This window comes from Mugil cephalus, chromosome 8, assembly GCF_022458985.1.
Source record: "Mugil cephalus isolate CIBA_MC_2020 chromosome 8, CIBA_Mcephalus_1.1, whole genome shotgun sequence".
Classification (NCBI taxonomy): domain Eukaryota; kingdom Metazoa; phylum Chordata; class Actinopteri; order Mugiliformes; family Mugilidae; genus Mugil; species Mugil cephalus.
In genome coordinates this window covers 18,920,156-18,929,027 of record NC_061777.1, presented here as the reverse complement: position 1 = coordinate 18,929,027, position 8,872 = coordinate 18,920,156, and the positions used below count along the sequence as shown (strand labels likewise).

At 41.7% G+C, this 8,872-nt stretch overlaps 1 protein-coding gene across 1 annotated transcript; it reads left to right on the top strand.

Annotated features, from left to right (window-relative positions):
* Positions 1–35: 35 nt before the first annotated feature.
* vps33a (VPS33A core subunit of CORVET and HOPS complexes) lies at positions 36–8,070 on the top strand. Its single transcript, XM_047591346.1, has 14 exons — positions 36–199; positions 837–902; positions 998–1,125; positions 1,250–1,436; positions 2,209–2,325; positions 2,456–2,630; positions 2,962–3,155; positions 3,664–3,790; positions 4,059–4,126; positions 4,221–4,358; positions 4,441–4,578; positions 4,664–4,832; positions 5,439–6,877; positions 7,458–8,070. Exons 1-13 carry the CDS (start codon positions 98–100, stop codon positions 5,630–5,632), a joined length of 1,803 nt encoding a protein of 600 aa, XP_047447302.1. The 5' UTR covers positions 36–97; the 3' UTR covers positions 5,633–6,877; positions 7,458–8,070.
* Positions 8,071–8,872: the final 802 nt, after the last annotated feature.

The following is an 8,872-nucleotide window of genomic DNA, read 5'->3' as shown; positions in this document are numbered from 1 at the left end:
ACGTGAACTATCTTGACGCTGCGGCCTCTTTGGTCATGTGACCAACCCTCTCCGGGGAAGTCACCTGACTCGTTGTGTTGCTGTTCAGGGGGAAAAAATGGCTGCCCACCTATCCTACGGTAGAGTGAATTTAAACATATTGAGAGAAGCGGCACGAAAAGAGCTTCGAGAGTTTTTGGACAAATGTGCAGGAAGCAAGGTAATAAACCCTCCTACACACGAAAAACATGGCGACAGTTGTATATCTTGTCTCTTCAGGCCCAGCGGTACCACGGAGCTGACAGTCATCACATCTTGCAGCCTTTAAATAGCCACGTTTTAAACGTGAACATATTTAAACAGTGCATTTTATGATAATGTAGCTTCGGTTTTGTCTGCATGTGAGCTGTGTTTTTGCTTCACAGCGTATGAATGTGTTATTGGCACCATTAGCTAACAGCGAAGTCCCTGACATCAAACATTTCCTCATTTGCAGTGCAGATTAAACAGTCATTGCATCCCTCAGTATTTGCAACATTTCTGCATGAAAATAACCCAGAGCATCAGTGGATTATCACATCACTGTAAGCAGACAAAGCGAACACAATCAGACAAATGAAACTAACAAGTGAATATTATATATTTCAATCTGTGATTTCTCACAGTCTGATCTTTGTGGAAGTGTGTAATGGCACGGACACATGTGCTTTATGAGGACCTCGGAGAAAGAGCTGTTGTTGCTTTTATGCAGAATTGTAGAATAATCTCGGGGGTGGTAATACTTTTAAAATACTTTTTCACGGTAATTTTCAGTTTCCTGATTTTGTTGCTGATGTTAATTGTGTCCTCGCTTGTAGGCCATAGTTTGGGATGAGTATCTGACTGGACCGTTTGGACTAATAGCACAATACTCTCTTCTGAAGGTGAGTGCTTTCTTGATGCAATACATTGGCCCAGATAATCTAATGAAGCTTTCACTCCAAATTATTGATAATGGCACGTGTTGTGTGTCTTCCAGGAACATGAAGTTGAAAAGATGTTCACGCTCAAGAGCGGCCGGCTCCCCCCCGCTGACGTCAAGAACATCATCTTCTTCGTTCGTCCCAGATTAGAGCTTATGGACATCATTGCTGAAAACGTAATCAGGTGTGTTTGTGTGTCTCGTTTCTAAAGAAACCGTAAACGGCGCTGAGCGCGTTCGCTTTGTCTCGTTTGGCAAAGCTTTTCCACTGTGTGTGACATGTTTTGCCCCGGACTGTGCACCTTTCAGTGAGGATAAGATGCACTCATCACGTGACTTCCACATCTTGTTTGTGCCTCGGCGGAGCATGCTGTGTGAGCAGCGGCTGAAGGAACAGGGCGTGCTGGGATCTTTCATGAACATCGACGAGTATATCCTGGACCTGATTCCTTATGATGGCGACCTGCTCTCCATGGAGTACGAGAGCGCTTTTAGGGTGTGTTCAAGTTGTACATGACATATGCACACTGATCAGCCGCAACATTAAAACCAACAGCTGGTGAAGTGAATTAAATAGATTATTTCATTAAATTGTTCATGTTAAATTGTGGGGAGCTGTGGAGTAGTGGCCGTAGCCCGCTGCGCCAACTGTACACACTACTGGGTGAACAAATGGGTGGGTCAAACAGTAGGAGCATAATTTCCCCTCGGGGATCAATGCGATATGAATTATATTCACAGTATGTTCACAGTATGTTATTATTATTTGTGGTCGCAGAATAAGCGCACACTCCCTTGTATAGGATGAGCAAACGCATAAGAAACTTAATTCATCAATCCAGACCACCTTCTTTCATTGCGTGTGTCCATTGTAGCGGCTTTCTGTAGTGAACAGGGCTCAGCATGTCCACCCTGAGTCGTCTGCAGCTACGCAGCCCCATGGAGAACATACTGTGATTAGTATCGACACCTTTATATCTCAACTAGCAGTTACTTTTTCAGCAGTTTGAGCTACTATTTCTCATGTCGAAGTTAGTTAGTTGTTGTTCAGTTAACAAATCAGCGTTATTCACTTGAGCAGTCATTATGATGTATGCTCAGAATGTCATAGCTGATCAGTGTGTATAAAATACAGATGAACTATCCATGTGTTTTTATAAAGTATTGATTTAACCAATACTTAACATAATAAAAAATTGAGATTTTTAATTTACAGATTTTTAGATTTACAGCTGTGATGTGTATTTGTCATTTCATGATATTTTTAGGAGTGCTATCTGGAAAATGACCAAACAAGCCTGTACCACACAGCCAAAGGCCTCATGACCTTACAGGCGCTGTATGGCACCATTCCACAAATATACGGAAAAGGAGATTGCGCACGGGTGAGTGTGGTGTGAGGTGAAATTGTTTTGCAACGAATAACATGTATTAAATTGAAATGACTGATTTCACATGGACTTCATTCGGGGTGAATGAAGTCGTCTGACAGAGAAACTCTCTGTTTGTTCTCAGCATGTTGCCAACATGATGTTGAGGATGAAGAGGGAGTTTGCGGGCACCCAGAACCAGATTCTGCCTGTGTTCGACACTCTTCTCCTCCTGGACCGTAATGTCGACCTGCTCACTCCTCTGGCCACGCAGCTCACCTACGAGGGCCTCATTGACGAGATATATGGAATCAACAATGGTCAGAAAGCTTCCTTTTGATTACTTCTCATTATGTGTTATTAATTATGTCAGTTATGTATGTTTTTGTTTTGTATTTTTTTTAATCAATAACAGCAAATTGATTCATTGATGCACATATTTAATGCAGTATAGTTCAGCTTTAAGGTGAGGGTAAGTCTCTGTCGTGCTTTGATGAAGTGCGTTGCTGCTGCCTTTTGCACTGATGACTTTCTTACTTTCAGATATATTATTTGTTTTTTGTTTTTTTTTTAAATAGATGCTAATCCTGAGAAATTAATGTATTTTTTTTTAAATCCTCTGTCCTTACTTTTACTCTCTCTTCATTACAGGTTATGTCAAGCTGCCTCCTGAGAAGTTTGCGCAGAAGAAGCAAGGTGAAGGGAGTAAAGATTTGCCCACCGAGCCCAAGAAGCTGCAGCTGAACTCAGCAGAAGAACTGTACGCAGAAATCCGCGACAAAAACTTCAACGCTGTCGGTGCGGCGCTCAGCAAGAAGGCCAAAATTATATCGGCCGCCTTCGAGGTTGGTCGTCCTTCAGTTTTTTTCTTGTTCTATGCTATTTTCTTCTTGTAGCACTATTGAACTATCACTTCAGGGATCCAGGCTGATATGATCTGATCGTAATCTCTGTGACATTTAACAGCAAAGGCCACAACAGAAATCTATGAGGTTAACAAATAGATAAGAACACAACCTAGAGATAAGATTAAAAAGTTTTTTAAGAGGTTAAATATATTACCATTCCCTCTTGAGATCAGAACACTGGTATATTGTGAGAGTTATTGTTAAAACTGAAGAGAGGTTAAACAGTGTAGTTAACAGATATAGTTACTTACAAGAGCTTACAGCTTTCTAACTGTGTTATAGCTGTGTTATAGTATAGTATAGTAATTTTTAGCTGCCTGCTATGTCCAAGCCTGTTTTACATGTAATTTTATTTTTGTGGCAATTGTCTCCATCATTTAAATGCCGTGTTACACACTACCTCTGCAAGCAATGTGTTATTTTAATTTTTTTATTTCATTTTCAGGAACGCCATAACGCCAAAACAGTGGGAGAAATAAAGCAGTTTGTGTCTCAGCTGCCTCACATGCAGGCAGCACGAAGCTCGTTGGCTAACCACACTTCTATAGCTGAGCTGATCAAAGATATAACAAGTGCGTGTGTTTTCCTCTTATAGTTTTACTTCTATTTACGGTAGATAATATCCTCGTACAAACTAAATAAAAACTGAGTTTTTTTTTTTAAACCTGATCAACTATAATAACCCTATTAACGTGATTTTATGATGTTCTGAGTAGTATTATAAAACTACCTCCTGGATTTAAGAGCTCCAGCCCTCCCCATCTCTCTATGTTATATGCTAAAGGCGTCGTCTTACTGTCTTGTAATGTAGTAAAGTGTAACTGATATTTCCTGTTTCAGCATCTGAGGCCTTCTTTGACAATCTAACAGTGGAGCAGGAGTTTATGACCGGCGTCGACACGGACAAGGTATTCTTCATCCAATTACTGTTGTCCCTTCAGAGCTAATCTGTGTAATTTTATTAAAGTTCACGAAAACCCTAAAATAAACTGTGCTACGCAGGTGAACACGTACATAGAAGACTGCATCGCTCAGAAAGATCCGCTGATCAAGATTCTGCGTCTGGTGTGTATGCAGTCGGTGTGCAACAACGGCCTCAAGCAGAAGGTGTTAGACTACTACAAGAGGGAGATTCTCCAGGTAAAGACAAAAACGGTGGTGGTGAACACAATTTTAATAAGTGAAGGAATGAGACTGATGGGTTTTTTTTGTCTTTGTGAAGACCTATGGCTATGAGCACATACTAACGCTGAACAACCTGGAGAAGGGGGGACTTCTAAAGCCACAGACAGGCTCAAGAAATAACTACCCCACTATCAGAAAAACCCTCAAACTGTGGATGGAAGACGCCAACGAGCAGGTGGTAGATTTATGAAAAGAAGCTGGGGTTTAAATTCGTGTGATTTTTGAGGACTAAAGGTGAATGTTTATTTGCGTTCCCTCAGAACCCCAACGACATCTCATACGTGTACAGCGGCTACGCCCCGCTGAGCATCCGACTGACTCAGGTCTTGGCGAGACCCGGGTGGCGCAGCATCGAAGAGGTCCTGAAGATGCTTCCCGGGCCACACTTTGAGGAGAGACAACAGCTTCCCTCCGGGCTCCATAAGAAACGTAAAGGAGCAACACAAACCAGGAGCGCTGTCTGGCTGTTTGCACCGCTGCAGAATAGAAGCGCGCTCCTGGCTGCTACATGTAGATAAGACGCAGGCTTTGTTCTGAACAGCGGCAGATTGATGGCACAAGGCAGCCACAGAGCCACCGTTTGTCTCTTCTGTGTGCCCATGTCAAATAAGAGAGAGGCAAATAAAAACATACTGAGCTGACTTGTGAGGGACGACCACTGCTTTCCTTCAGTTTCCCTCCATCCTCTCATTCTGGCAGTCGTAGGGCTTTACACTGATGTGATAAAGAATTTAATTATACACTCAATTTAAAATGTGCTAATTAGGATTGCGAGTTTGGGCATTAGACGGTTGACTTGTTGCCACATGCCTGCCGTACATTGGTTTTTAAAGGTGATAATAGAGGACTCTAATCTTGGGGGAGGATACAGATAAATTGGTGTCGTCACATTCCAGAAAATGGTGTTTTAACCAAAGAGAATTGTCGATCAGAGTTTAAGATGAGAATTTTGACTCTTTTGTCTCTCACAGTTCCCGATCTAGCTTTAAGTTCATCTTTGAGTGATGTGTCTTATCTCTCTATAACGTGTTACAGGGCAGCAGGGGGAGAATCGGACGACGCTGGTGTTCTTCCTCGGTGGAGTGACGTACGCAGAGATAGCCGCTCTCCGTTTCCTCTCTCAGATGGAAGACAGCGGGATGGAGTACATTATAGCCACCACGAAACTCGTAAATGGTACAACTTGGATCAAATCCCTCATGGACAGACCCGAATCCCAGACGGCCTGAATCACCTGCGTTGCGCACCTGTCCACATCAAACACGGCGCTCGTCAGAAAAACCTCAGCTGCTGTTTTTTATGTCCGCATCAATGTGCTGCAGGTGTTTCATTGATGTCTGCGCTGCTTAAAGAGCAACAGGTCCTCGAATGGTGCCCTGTGGCGTATTCCTGCAAGCGAAGTCACGTAAAAGTTACAGAATAAGGCACGTTGTGTGCATCTGATGGCCTTAAATGTGTCGTACACCGCCTCCTTGTTTAATGCCCAGACAATACAACATAAACCTGTATTAATACTACTGTCCATTGCTGCTCTGCTTGGATTTACATCCCTGTGGAGCTGCTGTATATATGTACTAAAACCTCTGAGATGTTTGTGAGGATGTCATGTATAATGTCATTAAAGATGCACTGCATTTTTAAAAGGTTCTTGCGAAAGTTTTTGTGTGGGTTTTCTTGGGGTTTATAGATGATAAAAAGAAAAATCTGAACTAACTAAAATTAATCTTGCACTACCTTATCATGAGTTAGAACATTTTGTCTACTGTTTAGTTGATGGTTATTATTATTATTATTGTTATTTTAAAAAAGGCAAGTTGATTGCAAGCAGATGAGAAGCAGGGATGGGGGTGTATCCGTCAGCAGCGGCTGAGCTCTCTGAAGGAGCAATTAGCACAGTAACAGGCCACCCGATCAGCCGATAATGGCCCTGTGCTGTCTGGAGAGCTCAGCCCACAGCAGCCCATGATTTGACAGCGCAGGACACTGATTGAATTAGGAGGCCATTTGGTACATGTTCCGGTAGAAGATAACTGTGCTGCAGGAGGGTGCTGGATCTCTGTATCAGTCAATACCTTCTCCGTGCCTGATGCTATATACATACGGAGACCTGCTGACAGCAGTCAGATATTTTGGTGAAGTTTGCTCAGGGTAATCTATATCCATGTCCTCCATGTTGATTGGCTAGAAGACCTGGAAACTGCTTTAATTAGAAAATACTGTAATTTCTAGGGAAAAAAAAAAAAAATCTTGGACAGCCGTTTCTTTCTTTCTTTAAGGAGCAGGTGTGCTGAATACTTAACCTGCCATTAGATTGATCCCAGGGGGATTCAGATCCTTGTGATCAGTTTTTGCTTTTGGCTCCTCCTCTGCAATAAGGGCTCGAAGCGCTCAAGACGGCACACACCGACTTGGACTTCAGGGCTGAAAAGCGCAGGAGCCCTCCTTCTGATTAGCTCCTGTCCAACAACACCAAGGTAAAAGCACTTTAAATTTTTGTACTACATCCATTATACCTTATACCCTTCATTTAAATCTGTTAAATTGAACTTTGATGTGGTTCTTATATGAGCTTGGTTGTAACTTCCGTGATGCGACAAACAAGAAAACTAACATAAATGTATTTAGTGACAGTGAAAGCTGAATATCTGACAGCTTCTGCACAGTTTCCTGCTAATATCTAAAGCAGTGAAGACAAGTGTAAGGTGAATACTGAAGATGTTCAACATATTGTTTGTGGCACACACAGCCGATCAATACTGAAGCCATTTGTGCAACTTAGAGATAAATTATTTATAACAGTCTTATGGCTGCGCAGTTCCTCAGTGCATAAAAGGCTGGAAGCAAATTATTGTGCACATTTTAAACAAATACACATTTAATAACACATTAAAACACTGATAATCATGTATCTGCTAATAAATGTAAAATGAAAACATGTATGACAGTGTTCTCAGAGGGCACTTTGTGTTCATTTTTGCTGGCCTGTGTCGCTCAGCGTTCTTACCAGCAGCATATTGTCTTGTAGTGACATCTGACAACTGTGTGTGTTTGTAGAATGGGTGGAGGTGAGAACATGGGGCACCTGACTCAGCCAGGTCGCAGGCAGAAGACACAGCAGGAGCTTCTGGACGTGGAGCCCTTGTTCATCCGCTTCCTGCGGACATTCAAGGAAATCCTCAAATTTGTTCTCTTTAGCTACACTGTGCTGTTCGGCGCGTTGCTCCTAGCCAGATGGACCACATATTTTATGGTGGGAAAGTAAAACAAGAAGGACAGTTGAAGAAGCCGCTTGTTCTTGGACTTCGTCAGTGAAGCCGATCTGGGAAACCTTCTAGGATTTGCGGTCTATGCAGTTCTTGTGAGACAACAATAACAGATGGAGCTGTCACGCTAATTTCCCTTCTGTAAATCCCACTTTGTAGTAGAGTTCACGGCTTTTGTGCATTTTTTTTAATGGTCTGAACATGGTCTGTGTTTAGCAACCCTACAGAAAATGTAATTTCAATCAAGCCAGCTTGCACTTTATGTGTTTGTTGAGTGTGTTTAAATGTGCTATCTGAATGTAGCAAAATGACCACAAATACCCTATGAAACCTGTTTATATGCTTGTGTAGAATATGATGAAGTGTATAAAAGCATTAAAATTGTCTTTTCTTTGAAGAGTGAATTTGACAGTAGACACTGTATATTAAGGCAAATCTTAATAGTATATTTTCTGTTATAGGAGGTAATAGCAGGCAAAGAGACTGACTGCTCCAGGATAAGTGAGGAACAATTAATTAGTGATAATTTCATAACTTGTGTAAATATTTTTGGAGATACTTCATGCAAGTTAAAAAGAAAGCATTTGGGCCTCAAAGAAATATCTTAATTAGCATTTCCAGAACTTATGATTTTACTCTATAAATGTGCATATTTCTATTTGTGAAAATGAGCGAATGTGAAAATGACCAAAAGCTGAAGTGCCCGTGTGGCTTAACGTTTACGACCATGAGGTCCCACGTCCCTCATTTCAGTCTGTCTAGTGATTGTGGTCACACCCATCACCTGTTTCCTGTCTAAGATCAAAAATTAAATGACATACAAAGGCCTTTTGTCAGGGAAGAGGCACTCATGTGTCACAATGAAGAAAGCAGATGTGTATAATGATAATAAAAGAGGGTGTGATGCTAACTGTGGATGATGTTCACAGCAGACCTCTCTTGGCCTTTCATAGCATGAAAAGTAAATAACACTAAACGCAGTTCCTGTCATTGCTTCCTGTAACACATAATGAAATTATGCTATTGTTAATGTCAGTGCTTTTCCTGCTATGATAAATACATTACTGTGAAGAAAGTCAGTTGTGCCTCTCATAGTCATAACTTCCTCAGATGCTTTTCAAGTGTGGTGAAAAGGGGCCAACATTATTTTCTGCCCTCAGAGCTTCCTTATGGGTAACTCAGGCCCCTCTGTCTACAATTTGGGTT